The 23,240-nt window shown below is 58.4% G+C and overlaps 1 protein-coding gene and 1 pseudogene across 1 annotated transcript in view; one reads left to right on the top strand and one right to left on the bottom strand.

Moving 5' to 3' along the window:
• MYOM2 (myomesin 2) overlaps positions 1-23,240 on the bottom strand; it is a 63,592-nt gene that overhangs the window by 14,022 nt on the left and 26,330 nt on the right. Inside the window, exons 14-30 of the mRNA XM_039877342.1 lie at positions 20,681-20,864; positions 19,787-19,961; positions 18,154-18,275; positions 16,655-16,842; positions 15,591-15,717; positions 14,086-14,264; positions 12,781-12,895; positions 12,450-12,606; positions 12,257-12,363; positions 10,325-10,369; positions 9,702-9,838; positions 6,206-6,350; positions 6,027-6,086; positions 4,255-4,322; positions 2,106-2,219; positions 1,852-1,939; positions 1,343-1,381 (exon numbers count right to left, since the gene is read on the bottom strand). Of these exons, the coding sequence (XP_039733276.1) occupies positions 1,343-1,381; positions 1,852-1,939; positions 2,106-2,219; positions 4,255-4,322; positions 6,027-6,086; positions 6,206-6,350; positions 9,702-9,838; positions 10,325-10,369; positions 12,257-12,363; positions 12,450-12,606; positions 12,781-12,895; positions 14,086-14,264; positions 15,591-15,717; positions 16,655-16,842; positions 18,154-18,275; positions 19,787-19,961; positions 20,681-20,864 (2,050 nt within the window). The remainder of the gene's footprint in view (positions 1-1,342; positions 1,382-1,851; positions 1,940-2,105; positions 2,220-4,254; positions 4,323-6,026; positions 6,087-6,205; positions 6,351-9,701; positions 9,839-10,324; positions 10,370-12,256; positions 12,364-12,449; positions 12,607-12,780; positions 12,896-14,085; positions 14,265-15,590; positions 15,718-16,654; positions 16,843-18,153; positions 18,276-19,786; positions 19,962-20,680; positions 20,865-23,240) is intronic.
• Positions 19,243-19,361, top strand: LOC120614497 (uncharacterized; annotated as a pseudogene).

The raw sequence follows: 23,240 nt of genomic DNA on the forward strand, positions 1-23,240 counted from the left end.
GTGTGTGTGAGTGTGTCAGGTGAGTGTGTGACTGTGGGGGGAGCGTGTCAGGTGAGTGAGTTTATGTGCGTGTGGGAGTGTGTCAGGTGACTGAGTGTGCGCCGTGTGTGGCGTCACCCACGCTCTCAGGACTGAGTGGGCAGACGCCCGTGGTCGTCCGAGGGTGCGGGGTGCAGACGACACATGGACAGAGGGCCGGGAGTAACAGGACGGACACCGCACACGTGGTCCATGACGGGTGACGCAGCTGGCGTGGGAACCCACGGGTGTCGCTCCAGGATGGACACAGACCGACACTCAGGGCAGCCAGGACAGCTTGGGTGGCCCAGCAATGTCCCCACAGCCGACGCACCACGGCAGGCCCACCCAGCGGCGGGAGGGCCCTGGGGACAGCAGGCTGGCCTGGCCTTGGGACCCGCGGGTCGGGTGGGGCTGCTGCATTGTCCGCGAGCGCCTGTCTACGCGTTACGTGACATCTGCACGGAGTAGCCCCGTGGAGTACGAGGGGAAGCCCCTCTCGAACGGCCTGGTTCACCTTCACAATGCGGCCTACGTGCCCGTCAAGCGTTCCTTGTCCCACGAATCATCGGAGAAAGTGAAAAGTGTTTAAAACGTGGCCCTTTTCAGACCAAGCAAAAGCAGAAATAAAACCTACCTTGCAGAGCTGTCTTGAGAAAGCATTGAAAAATAAAGATGAGGAGGGTTTCGGAAGAATTCCAGAAACACCGAGCTCGGGATGAAGGGGGACAGTAGGGGGACAGTGGCAGACAGGACGCCCCCGACCACACACTCACCCCACAACTTCCGCGCCCTGATCTGAAGGTGTAACTCAGGAGTGAAACGTGGAAGGCCCCCAGGAGCGAGTTACGATTCTCAGCATAAAGCACGATACGAACATAAGCCACGTTATCAAACTAACGACCAATATCTGGATTCTCAGTGTCCGTGGAAAGGTGCATGGAGAGGGAGCATTTCTTTGCAAAGCTAAAAAACAGTTTCGTTCCTATGATGCAAAGACAGAGGCTTGAAATTCATCACTGCAACTCGTCACTTGTCATAAAGATGCTGATAGCAGCTGTGTGTGAAGCCATCATCCCGGTGCACCCAGGGCACGGAAGGAGCGGCTCAGCGGGAAGCCCAAACCGGCTTCTTGTTGTTTTTAAAGCAAAACGCATTCTACACGTAATGCTGGGGATCCCTTCACAAACCATCACCGAGGCCATCGGATGACGGCCCTGCCCCGGGCCTGGCCTGTGCACCCCGGGTCCTCCAGTGCCCCCCCCCCGGGGAACACGGACACGAGAACCCGTGACGACGCGAAAATCAGACGGCAGGTACTCACCGCAGACTCTGCTCATTGCCAAAATCATGTCGTCGTACACTGAAAGGCAGAGGGAACGCACCGTTACTCACGTGATTTCATCAGAAAGCAGCATTTTCACGTTTCTTTAAATCGACGCAGGACGTCGCGATGGTCGTTTGGAAAATGAAACACTACAACAGCAGCGTTTATCCATAAAAGGCTGATGGGTTTGATAAATCCTTCTAGTCCATCCCCTTTTTAAACGAGGAACAAGACGTTTCCTCGGCAGAAACCTAACTGTGCAATTAACTGACTTCGATCATCCTCCCTGCGTTATGGGACACGGCGTCGCGCACAAACCCGAAGCAACAGCACCCGTTTCCCTCAAACCCCGACGCGGCTTCGAAGGCACCCGAAGTGCAGACCTGGTGCCTCCGCTGGAGGAACGATGCGCACGGTCGCCAGGGCCCCGGAGCGGGGCGTCTGTGCGACACGTCGCCCGTCGGTGACACGGGTCTCTTTAGGAAACAGAGAAGGCTTCGTTTTACCTTTGCCCCCGATCTCCAGGACGGTCAGGTCCTGGCCGCGCTCGTCCTTCAAGGTTGCCTTATATTCGCCGTGGTCCTTCTTGGACAACTGCAGGGAAATGGCGTGCGTAGGGAAAACGCGGCCGTGGCGTGAAGCACGACACACGCGCACACGTGTTCTCCGCGGACCGCGGGCGTAGGGGACGCGAGGCGGGTGGCAGCCCGGGACCGGCTCTGCCTGGCCCCCGGCGTGGCGCCCTCGGGGCCGGACACACCTTGGGTATCAGCAGCTCGCAGACGCCCCTGTCCAAGTCGGGCAGACTCTCGGTCTCATACAGAACGTCGTCCTTCAGCCACTTGAAAACTGTGTCCTTCCTGGTGTTTGCGACCTACGAGACAGGGACCTCGCGTTTCGTACGTGAATCGCTCTGGCCCCTAAGAAAAAAGTCTGTTCGGATTTTAAACCACAGACTTTAGAAAGAAGCGATTTCCGCCATCGACGGCCTCAGACAGAGGTTCGTGGAAACCCGTCCACCCCGCTCATGGCCAACACCATTCGAGGTCCCGGCTTCTCGAGTGCCAGAGTCTGCAGGCTGCAGGGGACGGACAGGGCCCTCCTCCCTCCGCCCGGGGAGGTGGGTGGGCCTTTCGGTTCACACGAAACCAGCCAGAAGCCACTTGTTTTCAGCTCATAAACACCACGACGTGTTCTCATTCAGCCGTCCAGTGGCTGCTGCTGTGGCAGTGTGACATTTTGGATGCAGCTACGTGGGGGACAGAAGCCTCCACCCAGGACGTGCCCGGTGGGGTGAGGCTCTAACGCCCCTCACATTTCACGTCCAATGTCAGTGTGACCTCGAAACCATGCGTCACAGAATTCCAAGGTTGGGTGGCACTGCAAGTCACACTGACACACATGTCCTGCAGGTGAGGAAAGGTCCCGGTCCCCTGTGACCTGTGACTGGGAGGTGCCGACCACTCTGGGTTCTGTGAGGCAGGCATTTGCATTCACGTCCCATAAGGACGCGGCAGAGTGATGCAGAAAATAAATTATAGAGTTCCAGACGGTGTGCTGGTTCTGCTGAGTGACATCCTGCAGGCTTCCAGGTGGGCTGTGCCCGTGGTGTGGCCGTGACGGCAGGAGCCTGGCACCCCCAGACAGCGGGGCTTCTGCATGTCCTGCACTGGTGCCCAGGCGTGGTGCTGTGCCTGACGCACGGAGCTGAGTCCCTAAGCGTATGCGGCACTCACGGAGGGGGCGTCCCCTTGGACCCGGCCGTGGGACCTGCTTCCCAGGTCAGGACCATGAGCACATGATAAATGCAGACATTTCTAAAACTTCTGTGGGGTCCGTTCTCACGACGAACAGCGTACCCACGGTAAAACCTGTGGGGTTCCCTCTAAACGTCCGCCGTGTTCCCGTTTGTGAAGGCGGATCTTGGGCAGAGTCTTTCTCCCTCGCGACTTCTTTGCCAGTGAACTCGTCCTTCTGTAAATGTTTTTGTCTCTTTTAAAGTTACTAGCATAAGAAACTCGCTCAAAAAAAATCTGAGTATTTTTTGAAGCACCTTTAAAACAACCGTGAGCATGCGAAGGGTCCAAACTTCAGCCTCAGTGACCACACGGAAAAGCAACGTGGAGACAGGAAATCTGAGCACAACTACCTGCCAGCGCCCGCGGCGGGAAGTAGGGGTCCCGCAATCGCGGGGTCCGAGGCCAGCGCTGCTGAGGGAGGCTGCCCGCCCTCGCCCAGCTCTCTGCCCCGCCGCGGGACCCCTCGCCGAGTGCCCGCCTCGGGGCTGCTCCCCATGCCCCCCGCAGGACGGGGCCCATCTCCGCGCTTCGAGCCTCCTCTTTACCAGGCTCCGTCACCTAAGACCACGGACACTAGAGAGGTGACATCGCAGTGTCCCACACCGACGGTGGCCTCCTGTTTACACCTTCATGCCCGTCCGGCCCCCGTGCACCAGTCACCCGGCTAGCGGAGGCCTCTGGGGGCCGTCGCCCTGCTTGTCACTTACACCGACCGGCCTCACGCACATCCCTGCTCAACTCAGAGAGCAGGTTGACCAACGAGCCTGCCACCAGACAGTACCCGGAGGACGGAGGTCACCGTCCCAACCAGCACACCCGGCAGCAGGCCTCGGACTGGAGCCCACCCCGACCCACGCCAGGGCCTCTGCGTGCATCCGGAAAGGCCAGCGCGGACACGCGCGTCTGGGCCTCCGCCACTGAACTCCCATCTGCCGACCCCAGCCACCCCTCAGTGAGCTCCCCCGCCCGTCACCCCCGTGACGTCATGGCCCACCAAGCCCAAGGCCGGCCCACGCGTGTCACCCCCGAGGACAACTGCTTCCCCGGGAGGTCGCCCCGCCCTCACAGGAAGGAGACCCTCGCCGCCGTCTGGTTGGACCTGACGCTCACCTTACAGACGAGGCGAACTTCACACTCTTCTGTGACGTCCCAGTGCAGATACTCAGCAAAATGGGGGCCTGGGGGTGCGGGGGAGAGATGTAAAAGGCAAAACCGAATAGTACATATGTGTACACCCCACACACACACAGACGTACGCATGTACACCGTATGTGCGCATACGGCGCGCAATATTTACATCATGCTTACACTTATATTTGTACTTACGTGTGCATTTTTCACAGATGAGACCGCTGCTCGGTATGACGCCGAGAGACCCAGTTTCCAGGGCTCTGCAGGCGACGTGCGTGCAGCACGGACCCGCCACCGAAACCCGTATCTCCCCGTGCAGACGTGCTGCCCCGCCCCCCTCCCTGCCCACGCCCGACACCTGCCGCTCCATACCAAGAGCACGGGAAGCACAGCCTTTTCTCAAGGCATATGTCTAACTGAACATCCAACGCACCGTACATGAAAACTTTAAGAGAATTAATGGAGATAAGATGACCTAGCAATTCTGTAACTATAATATTTTTAAATTGAATATGAATTTGTATGTGTTTTTCAGAAATACCATTTTTATTTAAAACAAATGCAGAGGCAGATTGTGTTCTAATAACAGCGGCATTAGCCTGTTCCCAAAATGCAAAGCAGAGCTAGAAAGAACTTATGGATTTCTTTCCTATAAACATATTCTACACGATTAAAAAGTTCATAATGTAGGAATTAGTAAATTAAAATATTTTTGACTATTAAAAGTAAAAAATAACTGAAACAGGAAAAATAAAAAGAATGCCTTGATTTTATATTTTCTAATCCATATTCTTGTTTTTTTCAAAAGGTATGGAAATCCCATATAAAAAAATAATCTTTAAATAAACCCTTGGGTTATGTTTCAAACTCTAAAATTTATCCATTTTTCTTTGTATCTCGTTAGTACGTATTTTTAAAAACAGCATATTTAAAATGTATCGTTTGCAGTTGAACAGTAAAACATTTTAAAGTTTAAAAGTTCACTCCGTCTTAAGTTAGACAACTGCCCCCTCTACCTCTCGAAGCCTCGTAACGGCCCGACTCCCCCAGCTCTGTCCCCATCACCACCCGCTGTGAAGTTCTTTATCTAAGTTCATCCGGTAAGTACCGAGCCCCGCCTGTAAGAAGTGTATGGGCCTACAAAAGACACGGGAGTTCACGGTCACGAATCCCGAAACGAATGGCTTAGAGGCACGTCAGAGGGACCCAGGGGTGCGTGGGGTCAGGGGAGGCGTGAACGTCCGCCGTGAACGCCCAGGAAGCCGAGCCAGGCGGGGCAGGAATAGAGCTGGTTCGGCGGCCGGAAGCCTGGATGCTTTGGCTGCCACGTGCTCGTTGCGGGGTTTCACGCACAGGACTGACTGCCTAAAGGAAGCGGGTGTTGGGGGACCCGTCGCCAGCCGTGTGCTCAGAGACCGTCAGCGAGTGTGCCACTCAGCCCGCCAACTGGTCTTCTGCTCGACCCAGAAAGTAATAGAAAATGCGGACACTAAAATAAAAGATTCTGGGGCTTCTAAAGACAGAAGCAAGAGAAAAAAAAAATCAGATGAAATAAAAACGCAAAGAACAGAAAGTACCGAAGTTTCTAGAAATGAGAAACGGCCTGACTTCTGCATTTGGTCGCAGGGTGTCACGGGGGACCTCCTTTGGAAGAGCAGTCAAACCTGAAATCTCTGGTTTTTGTTTTTCATTTTTTGTTTTTCTAATTAATTTATTTATTCTATGGGTGGGTGAGCCAGTCAACCACCTACCTTGTTTCCTGAGAAATTCTTTCCTTTGAAATTCGGCCTCATCTAGGACGGCCTTGAATGCTAAATTCAATATTTAAGGAGGAAAAAAAAAAAAAGACACGAAATGTTTGCTTGGCTCTGGTCAAAAGAATTTGCTTTGAATTTTCTTTATGGGTGTATGGAATTTCAATATCACCTACCATCTCCAATAAGAACCAAAGAAGATTGATTTTTGGCCTTTCCGTCGTGAATCTGCACTGTGTAGGTACCTTCATTCTCAATAGTGAAACGATCCATCACCATCTCAATAATGCCAGTTGATTTGTCACATTTAATTCTGTGTGTCTGGAAAGGAGACAGAATCGCACAGTGAAATCTCTTCTTCCAGGTCTATCTCTGGCTTTGAATAGCTACATCGACTATTATATCTTAAGGGATTGTGACACACGCACGCGCACACACACACACACACACAAATTGTATCCGCTAAATGTCTCGGCGAACTGAACATCAAATAAGGGGCACGTGCAGGGGAGATGAGGCTCCGGCAGAATGGCACCTGCCGAGCACGCGCCTGTCACGGCCTGTCCCCGGCTCACCGCAGTGGCTTCACCTGGATACAGCCCTGTGCCCTCATGTTCCCTCGGGCAGGACTCCTGGACTGTGCTTGGATTTTGGTTGGGTGCACGTCCTGTGGGCTCCCGGCAGCCCCCGCCTGCCCCGCATGGGACTTTGGGTCTGACTGCCTTCCTGCCTCTGTCTTCCTTGCTAGAGGGTGACTCCTTCAGAGCGGGGCTGTCACCCATCCTTGCAACGCCACACAGCGCCTAACGCCATCCTGGCAGGCGATAAATGCCAAACAAATGTTTGTGGACTCTCTCATGAGAAAGTCAGCCCGTGGCGTGCAGCTCCTGGGGCTGGCTACGGTGCCGAGCTGGCAGGTGTCCTGACGCTACTGAGTGGCACTCAGCAAAGTCTCCTCGAGGACGTCCTCATTCCTGCAGCTTCCCGGCGTTTCTGTCCTGCACCAAATTCGGCCTGGCCTTTGTGCATTCACATGCTTTCTCAGCAGCTCCTGCCACCTTCAAGGCTGGGGCAACGGGGAGCACAAAGGGGACCTCGGGTTTCCAGCCCAATGGGGGACACACAGGTGCCGAGTCACTACGACTCAGGCAGAAAGCCGCTCAAGGACCACGGAGAAGCATTTCACGGGTCAGAGGGCAGCACATCCTCCCACCTGTGGGCCCCGGGGAGCCTTCCGACCCTGCAGACAAAGCCTCAGTGAAACCGTGCGGCTGTCCAGGGTGTCCCTCAACCCACACAGCCACGACCGTCCCCTCCCTCACACCCCGCCCGCAGCAGCTCGGGCGGCTACGCGGGCACCGTGGTCCCCTACGTGGGCGGCATCTGACTGGGGACATGTTCACGGCTCAGCTTTCCTCCTGACTGCGCCCTACTGAGTGGGGCAAGTCACAGACACAGGCGCTGAGGGACTGTCATCCCACCCTGCGTAATACGGGGTCTGACGTAGGCAGATAGAAAAGGGGCAGACATGCCACCCAGGACGCGACACTTCGGCGTGTCGGTGGCTTTGGGCTGAAGTAGCTTAAGACACAGCCAGTGCATTAAGGACACTCTGACCTCCTTCGTGCCCCTGAAGCAGGAGGTAAATCACCCACGTGAAATGCACCCCCCGCACACACCGGGAGGGCAGAAGGTGTCCTTGTCACCAGAGACGGGGAATCTAGGGCTGAGGAGTCCGTATAAACAAACCTTGCCGCTTCCTCACCACCCTCACCCAGAACCCTCTGTCTCGCCACCGCTGCACAGGTCGGTCTCCTTGTCTGAAAGGTAGAAAACCTGCCTGCTTTGGTCATTTCTTTGAGTCTCGCATTTCACGTGGAAGAAATTAAATTTGTCAGACGTCAGTTTAATTACTGGACCAGCCAAGGAAGCTGGACGGGAAGAAAGAAAAAGTCCCCTCCCCTCCAAGGCGAGGGCCACGTCCACACGAGCGACTCGTCGTCACAGCAGCGGTGACGCAGGGAAGGGGGGCGTGGGGGCCGCGGACCCGGGACCCTCCTCGCGGCCCAGCTCAGCGAACGGCCGGCGGCACCTGCCACGCCCAGGATGACGAGCGCAGCGTCTGCTGTTGACATGTGCTGTGGGGTCCACCCTCCCTCTCAGACCGAACCCGGCCGCGGTCTAAGCAGGGGCTTCCCGACCTGAATTACGACCCTGCCCTCGAGAATGGGGACCCAGCAGCAAGACGGGCAGAAGGAAAACGAACAGCGTGTGGCCAGCAGCAGGTCAAGCGGGGTCGCCCCGGGGTGCGCCGCCCCCTCAGAGGCCCCTGCTCCCAGAATCCTGCCCTCGTAAAAGCACTGAGAAGGTTTTCCATCTGCAGGTAACTAACAGAAACGTCTAAGTTTAGCCAGGGGCACGGCTGGTCTTCCGACAGGTCACGCGTTTGTTTTCACGAGGCCCGTCCCCCCGTGTAAGGGGCCGTTTATATTTTGGAATTCCTAACGCCGGTGTCACGGGACAGAGGGTAGAAGACGAACATTAGCAAAATCGTGCTTCCTCGGTTGCCCTCCAGGTTCGGCCCCACGTCGGGCGCCGTTCCCAGCAGCGCCCTCACCCCAAGTGCGTTTCCAAGGTCGCGGTGACAGCTCCGCCTCCTCGCTCCCCGGCACCGGCTGCTCCGCCCGCCCCGGCCGTGGGCGGCGGGGTCTGCCCTGCTGTGCATCCCCCAGTCCTTCCTCCCCCGAGCGGCCCAGGAGCCCAGCTCCCTCCACATCTCCCCTGACGACCGGCCTCTGCCCCCTCCGCTCCCCGGATTTTGCGTTCACGGCAGTTTTCACGCCGTCGACCCTGCGCGTTTTCCGCGTCGATCTCTGGCGGAGGCCGGATTTCTCCGTCCCCGTGATCAGCCCCCGGACGGCACGTTTGTGTCTCACTTTCCCGTCCCTTCTGTCCCATGAGCTGTGGCAGACGATCGAAGACGGTTCACGGAATAAACACCGCCACCCGCCGGGAAGGGAGGAGACGACCGAGTCCCGACCGGGCGCCTGGGGGGCTTCGGGTCCCCTGAATTAACCACGACGTTCGGATTTTACGTGAGTGGAGCCCAGCCCCCACCCCGGGCCTCGACTTCCGGTAAACGAAGACGTCGCCTTCGCAGTTAGAAATCCTGGTTTTCAGATGGGAGAAGCGGGGGGCGGGGGGCGGGGGAGACACACGAGACAAGCGGAGGGGACGACGCGCGGTGACTGGGGCTCGTCTGTGCGACCAGGAGCGGACACGGGCGCGGAGTCCGCCGCGCAGAGGGCTACACGCTGCTGCGCGTCTGCCCTCCGGGCCGCATCTGCCAGGAGCCCGGCCAACCGGTCACCCAGCCGACGCCTCACGACAGAGCGAAAACATCTGGCCCCCGGCCGCACGTGACCCGAACGAACCCTGAAGCCAAGGTCAACGTCCCCGACATAGTCTGTCATTCTTTGATTCCAACAGGCTGGATTGGAAAGACTCCGACCCCTTATCCAACCAGCCGCCTCTCATTCACCGTGTCCACCTTCCACGCCCGACTTACAGCTCCGACGGGGCGAGAGCAAACAGAACGCGGCCTGCAAGCCCGCGGGCTACCACAGCAAAGCGGGGTGTCTGCGAAGCCGGGGCGCCTCCCCACGCACTCACCTCGCTGTCAGGCACCTCCCGATCGTTGATGATAAACCGGTAGCTGGCGTCCGGTGATAAATGCTCGGCCTGCAGCCAGAAGCGAACCTGGCCCTTGTCGAAAATCTCGTAGGCTAATTCCGATTTCAGAGGAATGACTACAGGAAGAGAAGACCTCGCAGGTCAGTAACGCGCGGACCCCCCGGACCAAGAGCCGCAGACGGCAGCAGAACATCGAGCCTGGTCGTTAAATTCCCCGAGCACGTGGAACCCCGGAGCATCGACTCGGATTACGGACACGAGGGCTGGAAAACAAAGCTCCGTGGGCCCGCTGTGCGTGCGGGGCCCGCGCCGCAGGCGGCCTCTGGCTTCCTGGGGCTCCGGGGGCTGCACGCGTGGGTCACGTCTGCGTCGGTGACGTCACACCTGGGTTAGGGACAGTCGAGCCAGACTGCAAACCCAGAGCCCTCTCTACGTGACGGAAACGTCTGCGGCTGACCCTCTCCGCGGACATTGTTCTGAGTGAATCGGTGACGAGGCCGGAAGCCGGAGCACGAGATGGGGCCACCCTCCCCCGCGAGTTCCCGAGGGGGCGCCACAGGTCGGGGAGCAGTCGTGGTTTGGGGGGCCCGGGGTTCACTTACTGGGGTTCTTTATCTCGTTGCTCAGTGCCATCAAACGTTCGAGCTCTAAAATTAAGAAAAAACAATGTTCATCAGTTTTGACCCGAGCACGCAGACGCTGCACACGAGGCCGAGGCGGACAGCAGCGGAGCCGTCACCACGATTTAACTGAGGACGGAAAGACCTTCGACCCGGAAGGGAAAGGTCACCTCACCCTCGGAATGCTCTCTTCAGTCAATCAGTCGGTCGCCTGCAACTAAGGCCTTCCCCTTTAAATGGCCCACTGACGACGGGGACACCCGGGACACGCAGGGGCAGAGGGCCCGGGCGGGGGAGACAGGGCGCCCGCCCCTCCGACCCCACGCAGCTGCTCCTGAGCGGGGTCTGGCCGGCGAGAAGGGGCCGCTGCTCTGCGAGCTCCCGCCCCCTCTCAAAGCACCCTTCGCCCCACAGGAGCCCTGAGTTCCCGTGACGGGCAGAGCCCACCATTCCGGAGGGTCCTGGGAGACGGACGCCCGAAGCCATCACTCACCCCTTCTCCTCCCTCCTCCCTCCCTCCTTCACTTCTTTCCTTCCTTCTTAAAATGAGAATTTAGAAATGAGGTCGTGGTCACAAAGGCACATATGGCACGTTTACTGGGACCGAAGAAAGAAGTTGGACTTTTCCCGACGGGAAGCAAACGCGGTCTGGACGACCAGCTCGACGTCGAGGACAAACGCCCAGTTTGGGAGGAATCCCCGTAAATGGAACGAGCTGAACCCGCGGCTCCGAGGCTCTGCCTGAAAGGCATTCACAGCCCACGCACCACGCAGACACGCAGGACGCGCTCGACCTCTGCAGCCATCTCGAACGGAGGCGAAAACGTCCTCTGTCGCCTTAAAAATGGTGCAGAGGAGGGCATTGCTTTGCGTAATTCCTTAAGGACGTTTTGTGGGTAGAAAACGGTCTGAAGACCACTGAGCAGGGGTCGGACGGGCAGCCCAGAGGCCCGTGCGTGGACCCCGGCCGTGCCCACCGTGGAGCCGGGCAGCAGCGGTGTGGGCCCTGCCGTCTGCTGCCGCTGCGTCTTGTTGAATTTGCACAGGCCGGTCCGAGTCCACCAGAGTCCGAGCCGCAGGGGCCTGAGGCCGCCCGGAGGCTGCCCCCGCCTTGCCCGTCTGCCCCTTCTCCCCACGCCGGGCCTGGCTTCCTGGGGACAGCCCCTCCCCCACACCGCCGAGCAAGGTGCCAGCTGATGACAGAGGGTTTGCTTCTCACGCTTAAAGCGTCCCAGAGGACTGCGCCTTTCAGCAGAGGCCTGGGAGCTTTCAAAGACCAAAGCTGCAGAGCCTGAGGCTTCTGCCCAGGGCCGCCGCTTCGCTCCAGCTCACCGCTCAGTGAACGCGCCTGTAGCCGGACCCTGCCCTGCAAAGGCAGAGGGGGCTGGAGCACGGAAACAGAGCCCGGCAGAAAACGGAGCCCCCGAAATTCGTAAAACTGAGCTTCGGGAAACTGTTGCTTTCCCCCGGGTCACAGTAAACAAAACTTCTCCCTATTTCTGCTGTTTTCTCTTTGAGAGAGCGAGAGGTTTGGACCATGGCAGGTAAACGCCGTTTCACACCAGAGTGACACGCAGATTTGCTTTGTCGTCCTGGTCTTTCGTGCTGGGAAGACAGGCCCTCCCCTCTGCTCGCCTTCGGCTTTGTGGGCTTCCTGACATGCTTGCCGAACCCATGAAATGTGCCTAGAACTCCGTAAGCAAAGTGCTCGGGACCAGGGACTTATTTGGTGGGTAGAAGACAAACTCTAGAGTTTGCTTCCTTGCTAAAGTAATGTTGGGCTTGTTTGCAGAGTCCCCCAGCCCCCCACAAACACACACCATTTTCTAAGCAAACAAGTCTCTTCCATCTTGGTGTCACCGTCTGAAAGTGTTATAAACCCAGAAAGGCCAGCCTGTGTCCTACGGGTGTTACCTTTTTCATCCAAGACGAAACTGGATGACACTCCGTCCGTGTCACTCACAGACACGGAGTAAGTCCCCAAGTCCGCTTTATCCGGATGCTTAAAGTACAGCTTGGAGCTGAAGGCAAGAACACAGGGGTGCTGATGAGTCGGGCTCATGGTGCCTCTAAGAGGTGGCCGTTGCCAGCTTCCCGTGCGACTCACTGGTCCCCCGTGGTCTCCACGCGAAACTTCTCGTCGTCGGCCAGCTCCTCGTAGGATTTACACCACGTGAAGTGCGAGGCGTCGGTCACCTCCGGGCAGTCGAAGCTCAGGTAGATGTCGCCCTGCTCATCCACCCCGACGCTCACCTCCTTGGTGCCTGCAGGGCGAGAACACGCGCTGACCACGCGAGGCCGCGGCTCCCGAGTGCCCGCTGCTTCGCTGGCCCGTCCAGCCCGACAGGCCGCCGTGCGTCCCCCGCCTCGCCCCGGCGTCCTGCGCACTCGCGGACACACAGGCGCCCTCCGGCCCGGGCGCCACGCCTCACACGCACCTGGCCGCGCCTCTAGCAGCACCGGCTCGGACGCGGGCGACGGCTTCCCCACGCCGCTGGCGTTCACAGCCCGCACGCGGAAGACGTAGGTGCATCCCTGGTGCAGGTCGCAGACCTTGAACGCGGAGGTAAACCCAGACGGCCCTGTCACGTTGCGCGCTGTGTGACGAGCTCGCTCTGTTTTTAAAAGCGACCACCCCCGTCTGGAAGCCCCGGGTCTCCGCTAGAAGCGGGCCGGGAGGAGCTCCGGACCCGACTTTGCGGGAACAGCGGGTCTGCTACAGTTTCGATATATTCTCCGCTTTTTCTACGCATGTTAAAGCAGAATTATAATCACATCATCTGGTTTGTGATCTGGCGTTCACATTTCACCCATTGCTATGGGGTTAAATATTAAGCATGATTTTTAACAGTGCAAAATATGCCATCCTTTTCGACACGTCAAAATTAAATCGAGCTCTTCTTATATCTATATAGATTGTGTTATAATCCGCATTGAAAATCATAAAAAACACAAAGTAGCTAAATTCCTAACTAGGCTGTTTAGCTAGATTCTTAGGAGCTGATTTGTTCGTTGAAAAGTAACAATGTTGCTTCACATTGTCAACTGTTTTCCAGAAGCGAACGCTCTTTTAGGCCTCTGAGCTGTGCAGCCGTGTGCCCGGCTCAGGCCTGGCCTTTCCCTAAGGGGGAACGCGGGTCACCTCCGTGTCTAAACGGTACCACAGAGCCCACAGCTGAGAGAAGGCAGCGTCTGGGTGAGGGTGGCTGGCAGGGCTGAGGGCCGTTGGCACAGCTGACCCCAGTTGCTGGCGAATCATAGGGGCTAACACAGAAATATTTGAAGAAAGGCAGGCTAGAGCAATCTGCCCGTTACAACGGTGTCGGATGCGGTAAACCGGTCATGGGTGCGTGTGTGCGTGTGTGTCACCAGCGGGTCTGGCGTCAGCAGCCACGGGACACGTGGGGCTGGCGGTGGAAAGACACTGCACAGTCGTGATCACCCCGAAAAGCGCGCACAGCAGCCTGTGCCCATGCAGGCCCGAGTCCCCCGGGACTGTCTGCTCGTGCTGTGCGAGGCTGTCGGCCGGCACCGCGGGAGGAGGGCACGTCCCCAGGTACCCACGGCCAGCGTGTGGGAGCCAGAGAAGGCAGCCGCGCCCCCCCCCATGGGAACCGCTTGCGGTCACTCTGCAGACGCACAGTGCTGAGGCCCCCTCCTCCCCAGTCACCCGTGCTGGTCTGCTCCTGGGGGCCAAACACCTGCTCCCAGGGGACGATGGGGAGGAGGGTGGGGGACGTCACCTTTAGGTAGCGATTTGCGGTGGCCGCCTCGTTGGCGGTGACCCACTCGCCGGAGTCGCCCTCCTGGTAGTCCACCAAGTAGCCAGACACGGGGCTGCCGCCGGTGTACACGGGCGCCTTCCACAGCAAGACCAGTGACGAGTCCCTCACCTCGCAGAACGTCAGGTCGTAGGCAGGGCCTGGAACGGGTCGTCCGTGGGCGCGTGCATGCGGACCGCCACGGAGAGCCCGCCGCCCCGTGGACATCGGCCGCGGCAGCGGACACCGCCCCTGCCCCCTGCGGGCGCGGGCCACCCTCTCCCCAGGGGCTGCCGGCCAGCAGCTCCGTGCGGGGCTCGGGGCTGGGTTAACGAGCTCGCCGCCCAGCGACTGGGCGCCTAGGTGACGGTGAGTGTAAGCCACGGGTCCCCAGCGCCGGCTCCACACCAGCAGGCACGCGTCACAGAGAGGAGGTGTTGGGATGGACGGTGCTCGAGCTGCCCGCCGGCACGGGGCTCCCGTTCGGAGCTGACCGCCTGCGGCTAACGGACTCGCCTGAGCCACCGCCACGTGCCCTCAGCTTCCTGCCCACGCCCAAAGCCACTCGCCGGGGCGCAGGGCTGACGCCCCAGGCCCGGGACTCTGAGCGGCAGGGGGAGTTGGGGGCTCTGCCTGAACTACGTCACACCACATGGCGTGTGGCGAGGCCACTTCCTAGAAGCCCCGGACACTTTGACCGCTTGACCTTCCACTGGCTTCGCTAAGGGGCAAAAACTAATTCCATTAAAACGAGTCCCAAAAAGAAAAGCAGAAAAGCAAGATCAGCCGGTCACGAGACTGAGCAGCAGCCCGAGGCTTCGCGCTTCCCCGGCTTCGCCTTCGGGTCCCGCTGTGCTGCTTTCTCTGAGGGCGAGCGCGGGCCCCGCCCCGTTTCCGTTCCTGACGCCCGGGACGCCCGTTCGGAGCCGAGGCCCGGGCCCTGAGAACGTGCGCGAGGCGCCGGCGGGCAGAGTCCCGAGCGGGCGCGGATCGGCAGCGCGGCGTGTCTTAGAACTCAGGGCCCGGGGTCCCAGACGCTCGGGGGCGGGGGGCGGGAGTGGGGCTCCCGGAGTCACGCTCCGTGCTCGCCCGGGCCGGCGCTGTCCCCTCCTGCCCGAGCCACGTGGCCAGAGACCGGCGTCCATGGCAGTGTCCTCGACTGTGGGACGCCGGCTCGCTGGGGCCAAGTGTCCCTGCTGTTTGTTTCTCTCCTGCCACACAGGTCGGTGCCAGTCATTCTACGCCGGTCACCTGCTCACCTGTCTGCACCCCACCCGCACTGCAGCACCACGTCGCCCTCGCTCACGGCCTTGCCCGGTCCCCGCACAGTGGGGGCGGCACCGTGACGTATGTACAGGGACCACGCCCTGCTCGCTGCAGAGAGGTGACGGCTGCCGTGGCTCGGGCGGGAGCCAGGAGCCCGTTTCTCAGCGCCCCCCATGCGCACCGGGTGCTGCTGGGGCGCATCCAGGACACGGGGCCCTTACCAGGCTCTGGCGCCGTCCAGGCCTCGCACTTGAAGAGCTCGCTGGGGTCCGAGGGCTGCCCGACCCCCACCACGTTGCTGGCCGCAATCTTGAACTCATATAATGAGCCCTCCGTCAAGTCCTCCACCTGTTCAGATAGTATTTACATTAATATGCAAAACATGAACCACGGACGGTCCCCTGGGGGCGAGGGGTACGGGTGACCGAGTGACAGAATGAATGTGGGCAGGGACTCCGCCGGCCGCCCCGACCGAAGCGTCTGGGGAAGGCGGCCACACGCCCGCCGCGTGGCAGGCGCTCCGTGAAGCCCTCCATCTCCTGCCTCACGGGTGATGGTGGCGCAGACAGGGAAACTGAGGCTCAGAGAAATTAAAGTCACAGAGAGCAAGAGGGAGAGCAGGATGAGGCCACAGCCCCCGTGGACATCACAGGAGTGGAGACGGGACGCCTCCTCGCTGGGGCGGGGCCTGCCGACGTGACACCGGGCTCCTGTCACCTGCTCCTGGCACACTGGCTACAAGTCCCTTAGGGGACAAGGCTACGCTCGGCGGTAGGGTCTGGTCGGTGCTACACAAGACAAGGGGAGCCTTCGCCAGGGCCTTCAGCCTGGCCTCCTGGCGTGTGGGCGGGAACAGACGTGACGTCCAGGGAGGTCGCCTCTGGATGCTGAGAGCCCCCTGCGTGTCTGAAGGTACCGCCCTCCTCCCTGTGGACACGGACAGCCTCCCCCCGGAAGGTGGAGCTTCCAGAAAAGGGGAAGGCCCCTGACGGGGAACAGGACAGCCAAGCGTCAGGGTTAACCATGGACAGCACAGCAGCAAGGTCACACCAAGCCTGAGTCTGGGCAGCACACGTCACAACACACGTGTGTGAAGCACGTGATAAACACAGGTGCCAAATCCTAATGAGTCACAAAGCAGGATCTTCTACAAAACGGAGAGCAGAACTTCTATGAGTCCCCCCAAAAAGGAGACCTCGGCTTACAGCGTGACTCTGGGGAGGGGAGCGGAGGGGAGGGGGCTGAGGGGCATCACCCGGGAGACAGACGAGCCGTCGGAACCCACCTTCAGGACCCTCTCTCGGACGGGTGCGGAATTGACCTCATGCCAGTTCTGGTGATGGGCCTCGCGCTTGTCTACGAAATAACCGAGGATGGGCGCACCACCGCTGAATCTGGGGACCTTCCAGCCGAGGGTCATGGAGTGGCCGTCGCAGTTGAGGAGTGTGACCCCGTACGGGTGGGAGGGGGCGGCTGCGAGGGAACATGGGGGGCGACAGGTGACCGGAGCCCGGCCACCCCGAGCAACACGGAGGCCCGAGCGCTCGGCCCTCTCTCCCTTTCTCCGCCTACCCTTCGACCATCTTTGTTTTTATCTCCTTTTTAAAAGAAAGTTTAGGAAATGCTGTCCTGCATGTTTATGGCTATTTCTCATACAGTCCCCAGAGCGTCACTAACCCCAGGACAACAGGCTACTTCACACCGGCTGGACGTGTGAGGTGACGGCTTCTCCCCGCCCCTCCGAGGGGACCGGGTGAGGGGCGCTGGTGGCTCCGTGGAGGCCGAGGCCGCCGAGGCCGGGGAGCCTTCGCCCCCGCCCGCTGCAGACACGGGTCGGCTCCACGGAGCGCGGGATCATTTCATAAAACGCTGGAAAAAAATTTGCCTCTGGTTTTCCCCAACTCTGAGTAACCCATAGAGTAAAAATTTAAACGGCTGGTTTTCATTTCATAGGAATGACTCAGAGGCAGGTGGGGAGTGTCTGATGGTTCCCTCCTGGGAAAAATAGACAGATTAGAACGATGGCCTTAAAACAACAACAAAAATGTACACTTTGCTCTCTGCCCACCTAAGTATCATCAGATTTGACATCGCTTGGAAATTCTAGAAACATTATTGTCAGAAATTTTAATTTCAGAAAATATTTTTAAATTTAGCTGGAGAGAAAGATAATTAAAGAGCAAAGCATTTCTCTCAGAAGGGAAAAGGTGACACTATGATCCAAAATGTGAGATCAGTGACCTTTCTGTTTCAAACCGTTCCTCAAACTGTTTCGGCTACGAGGTGGGGTCACGGGGAACACGCGAGAACAAAACGGGAGCTTCACAGACCCGCTGTGCCAGGGCCCGTCACTGCGATTTTAGATCCGAATCGTTCGGTTTGATCAAAATAATAATGTTTAAAAAACATGATTGAGGAGCAAAGCCCCAAAGTGACGGAAACACCTGAAATTCTCTAGAAGGGTTTATTAAAGTTCCTTGAACCAAGAACAGCTGGAGAGCCCAGTGACGTTCTATTTCAGCATCGAGAGGTGGACGCACGCCCCACAGCAACTACTTTAACGTGGGCTCAGGAGCTTGGCAACAGACGTGACGTCCAGCAGCATCTTCTGTCTTTAATGTGCAAGTCACCCGCATCTCTCCATTCCTCCCTCTCCCCATGGCCTGTTTCCACCCCCCGCCCCGTCTCCTCCGAGGACACCCCGAATGGCATCACGAACGTTTGTTCCTACAGAAATTAAAGCCCGCTGTTACCCCAAAACAGGAGGGCCGGCGCCAGACTCACTGAGGGGGGCCTGGACCTTTATGACGTCCGACTCCTGTGAGTTCTCGCTGGTCCCCACGGCGTTCACCGCCTTGACCCGGAAGATGTACTGCTCGCCAGGCGTCAGGCCGTGCACCACGAACCTGGGGGGACAGGGGCGGCGCGTCGCCAGGCTGCACCCCGTCCTCCCATGGCGGGACAGAGCCCTTGAGCACCCTTCAAACGTCCTCACCGGACCGAAAGGGTGACGATTTCCTGATGCCTCGCATCCGGTTACACACACCTGTCTTCACTTTCTTAGCTCATTGGTTGGGACCGACACGCAGGGTCAAAGCGCAAGGTGGCGACACCTGGTTTCAGCAGGAGCTGACGTGCCAGGGTCTCGGACGCAGGAAGCAAGGCCCTCGCCACTCCCAAGCGACCCCGCTCAGGGCCAGAGACCCTGCTCTGTGCGTTGTCCTGGTTCTGTCCGATCGAAGGTGCATTACAAACCCCCGTGTGTGGAAACTTCGCGAGAAGCCGTTCCCCGTGGGAACAGAGAGGTCAGCGCAGACCCAGACACCGGCTTTGCCGAGCGGGGGTGTCCTTCGCCGCCCGAACCCCGAGAGGTGACCACCCTCGCAGCACTGTGATGAGCGTCACCTGAAAGACCGCAGGTGTCTTTCCCGCAGGGCCTGCAAACACGTGCAAACCATTCACGGAGCCCCTGCCCTGAAGTGACATTTTAAGTGTTCGCTTCTGAGAGATCCTCCCGCACCTGCTGGCCACGGGCTGGGACTAACGTACCCATCATTCTCCTGAGCGCATCTCTGCTTTCTCCAATTATTAAAAAAAAGTTTGAAAAGGAACGATGGCTGTGCCCTACCTGCTGACCCATCCCCAGTGGAGAGGCTGACAGCCGCCTCGTTTCCCTAGGAAGCACGTCCTGGAGCAAGCCCGGGAACCGCAAACGGCCCTGGCACGCTCGGGGCGAGTGACGGTAAACCCGGTGCCGAGCAGAAGTGCTCGCCTCGCACCTCGGAACGAGGTCCCCGGGCTTTGTCCCAGCCGGCGGCCAGCGCAGAGGACTGTCAGTTATGTGAACAAAGCAATTTAAAAGTTCCGAAAATCATCTGCGGCCACGCCACCCTGAACCAGCCCGGTCCCGTCTGATCTCGGAAGCTAAGCCGGGTCGGGCCTGGTCAGCACTTGGATGGGAGACCACCTAGGAGGACCAGGTGCTATAGGCATAAAGAATAATAAATAAAAAATAAGGGATCGTAAGCTGACAAGGTCCTTGCGATCTGTGAGGTCAACCAAGGGTTGCCTCACCAAAAAAAAAAGAGTTCAGAAAATCAATTCGGAAAAACAAGACACCGTCCGCAGCACAGGTGCTGTGTCAACTGTCCCCTCAGAGGTCAGTTTAAGTGCTCATTCGGCCAGAAGCGCCAAGGAAGTTCCAGAACCCCTTTTACAACGGCAGGAAAAGCCCTTCGGCCAAGGACACAGGAGCCGGCTCAGCGACCTCAAAGCCGGGCGTCCTGGTGAGCGGATGAGAACGCTTCCCAGACCCCCTTCTCCCTGCCCTGTGCCCCACTCAGCGTGCGCTTCGTGTCTGGGCTCTGCTTCCTGAACTTGACCCCCGGACGGTGGGCGGGGCTCCCGGGCGCAGCACCTGTTGTAGCCAATGGGCTTGTGGTTGCACGGTTCCCAGATGTTGGACCCTGCCACGCAGCAGTCCACGTAGTAGCCCAGCAGGTCCTCGTCCTGCCTCGGCCTGTCCCACCGCACCACCACAGACGTCTTCGTGTCACGGGACGCGAAGACCCGGCCAGGAGCAGAAGGAGCGGCTTGAAAGGGGCAACACAAATGGACGTGGTCAGCGCCTCCAGCCTCTGGCAGACGCACCAGATCCTCTGGCCCCTCTATCCGCGGGGTTTGGGCCGGTAGGTGAAATTTGGTCAAGGAGAACGGGACAGGGACACAAATAAGGGGTGGGCAAACAGCCAGGGGACCCCAGGGGTCCTCACCATCCTCTCTGTCCTCCCAAGGCCCTGCCTGTCCCCAAACAGAGGGACGTGCAATTGCGCGGCCACCAAGACCACAGCAAAGATCTCCAGTGACACACACTTTGGCTGACTGGGCGGCAACTGCCTTGGAATGAGAATTTAACGCTTCCGAGAGAGCGAGATGCATTTGCATCGGCTCCAGCGGACTGGGGAGGGGACTCGAGTGCCAGCCCTGCCGCCCGGACCCCTCTCCCCAGCAGAGGCCAGGACATGTACGGCAGCATGTGATCGCCTCGGAGAGGGGGCTGCAGCCACACGGGGAAGAGACTCCGGCGCACTCAGGGTTGAGTGACCGTGGCCTAGAAATGTTTCTGAGCCATTTATCACTTTCACAGAGGAAGATGGAACTTGGAAGCATGGCAGAGAGAGCGTCGCCTCACGTCAAGGAGGCGCCTTGAAGTTTAACTCCTGGGCCACGTTTGTCCGTGCAAAGTAGTGGTTAAGTGATGTTGCCTTATTCGGGGCCCGTCCTCACTTCTGGCCACGCGCGGACTACTCACCGACGGTGTCCTGAGCCTGGATGGGGGGTGTGATTTCCGACGGCTCGCTCAGGCCGTGCTTGTTTGCAGACAGAACTCGGAACACATATGGCTTCCCCTCGGCAAGGTCGAAGACGGCGTATCGAGGGGACCTCACGCCCACCTGGGCGTTGACCCGTTGCCAGCTGCCACTCCCGACCATGGACTGCAGGGGGAAGCAGGGCGGATGACAGAGAGCCCGGGCTCCCCCACATCGCGTTGAAGGGAGTACTCTATCGAGCGACCCAAACTGTACTTCAGGGGCGTCCACCCCGTATCCACTGACTGAACCATCAATAAATCTTTCCTGAACTTTATGAAAAGGGGAGCCGATTTGGAGAAGGGGGTAAGAAATTACCAAAAGTTGGAAATGCTTATCAGTAAAATTTTCGCTTGAGAGGGAATAATTAAACCATAGAAAACTTAAGGGAATCAATACATAGGTTATACTTTTAGTAAAATGGAATGAACTGTAAATAGTTAACAATCATTTAGGAATACAGTCATAAAATGCCGTCATAAATCAACTGTTCGCTTTCGGTTTAAAATTATCACTATTTTGCAGCTCCTCATAGTGGTAATGATGTAACAGCCACCCAGATAACTAGCGACAGGGTAAGGTATGTTGCGATACATTCATATTAAAATGTAGCCTTTAAGTTATTGTATAAAGGTCTTTAATAGGGCGAGAAGAATTGGATCATTTTGTTAAATGTAATTAAAATGTAAATCGTATCTATGATTTAGCAAGTATGTAAAAACCTGGAGCGGAAAAGACTGTGAATACATACACCGCTTGTTAATGTGACTTTCACATACGACAGAATTGTTGGTGGTTTTAATTTTATTCCATAGAAGGTGTGTGTTTTCCAAATGTTCTATGCTGCATGCTTAATTTTTGTCACCAATTTTATTACACTTTAATTACATTTAAAGGTTTAGTTGGGTGTTTAATTTTTTCCCCTTCTGAGGCAGTCTAGCTGGGTGCGAGGCAGGTCAACCTGCTCTAGGCCCCCAGAAAGAGCTGCGAACGCTTTCTGAATAACAATCCAGCCTTCTGGGATTGGGATTCTTGTTTGAAGGATAGGTTTTCTCTCGTTTTCGCAAAAGCGAAGTCACTGTCTCGGAGCTGACACAGGTGTTCATGGGAGGGTCTCACGGGGCCACGTGCGTCCTCCGTCTGGGGAGGTGGGGGTGACACTTGGCTGGGTGCTCAGATGAAGGGACCCTGGTTGGAAAAGGGAGCATAAAGCAAGAGCGGGGGAAGCTACCAGGGACTCGCTGCCAAGTCTGCAGAAGCCCACGAGAGGCAGGGGAGGCTGATGAAGCCCCTGGCAGCTCGTCCTTCACGCAGGGGCTGCGGGACAGGGAGACGCCCAGCACCGGCCTCTGGGCCTCTGGACGCTGCACCCGTGGGCCTCAACGCAGAGAGGACAGGCCACGCGCCATCCGGAGTGAGCCCCGAGCAGAGCAGTCGGCCACGGTCACGTGCGTGGTCAGTCAGAGCCAACCAGGAACAAAATCTGTGCTGGAGACTCTGTGCCCACGCATGAGGAGCTAGATGCCCGCAATGTGTGGTGTGGTGCTCTGCAGAGCTGCAGCCTGTGCCTGCTCTCGGCCCAGATGCGAACTTGGGGACGGGCCGGGGACATGCCTGCTCTCGGCGTGGACAGACTGGGGATGGGCCACGTGCACCTACCTGTCCCAGCGCTATGTCTCTGAGCCCGGGTCCCATCTGGGATCATAGTGCCCCTGGCCTCCCAGGCCCCCGAAGGCCATGCCTCACCTCAGGCTGTCCTGGCAGTGCCCTCTCCTGCAGCTGAGCCTGTCCCGTGTGTCCCCACTGTGCGTGCATACCACGGGGCCGCACGCCATGGTGGCCGCAGCAGTGAGGTGCGTGAGGCCTCGACGTGAGGTCCGTGCAGAGGCGGAGGACCCTCTCCTGGGCCCGCACCACACCGGGCCAGCCCCTTGGACGCTCACAGTGCGAACACTGTGCTTCGCCACCCGGAATGCGTAAGGTCACACTGCCCACAGTGCGTCCAGCGACAGCCCTGCCGGGGACGAAGCTCTGCAGGGAGATGGGGGAGGCCGGAGGGCCCTGGCCACTCTGCACGGTGTCCACGTGCATGTCCGTTCCTGCCGTGCGCAGCTAACTGCGTCGCACATGCTCATGCTGAGCGTGCGGCCCACGCGTGCGTCTGCGTGTTACACATCACAGTGCTACAGCTGGAGCACCGCAGCTACGGACTCATGCGGGTCCCGAGGCTTTTCCAGCCGTGGCCCACAACCCAACAGCTGGTCGCCAGATGGAGAGCGGGTGCGACCTGCACTTTCTAGCCAGCAGGACAGACTGAAGTGGGACAGAATGCGGGCTACAGAGGTTGATTCTGAAATGCCGTTGGTCACATACAGTTATACACATGTGCACATGTGTGTGCCTGTGTGTGTCCGTGTGCATGTGTATGCACGTGTGCGCATCTGTGTGAATCCGTGTGCATGTGTATCCGTGTGCGTGTGTATCCATGTGTGAGTCCGTGTG

Source organism: Pteropus medius, unplaced genomic scaffold (genome assembly GCF_902729225.1).
Source record: "Pteropus medius unplaced genomic scaffold, Ma_sr-lr_union100, whole genome shotgun sequence".
Lineage (NCBI taxonomy): Eukaryota > Metazoa > Chordata > Mammalia > Chiroptera > Pteropodidae > Pteropus > Pteropus medius.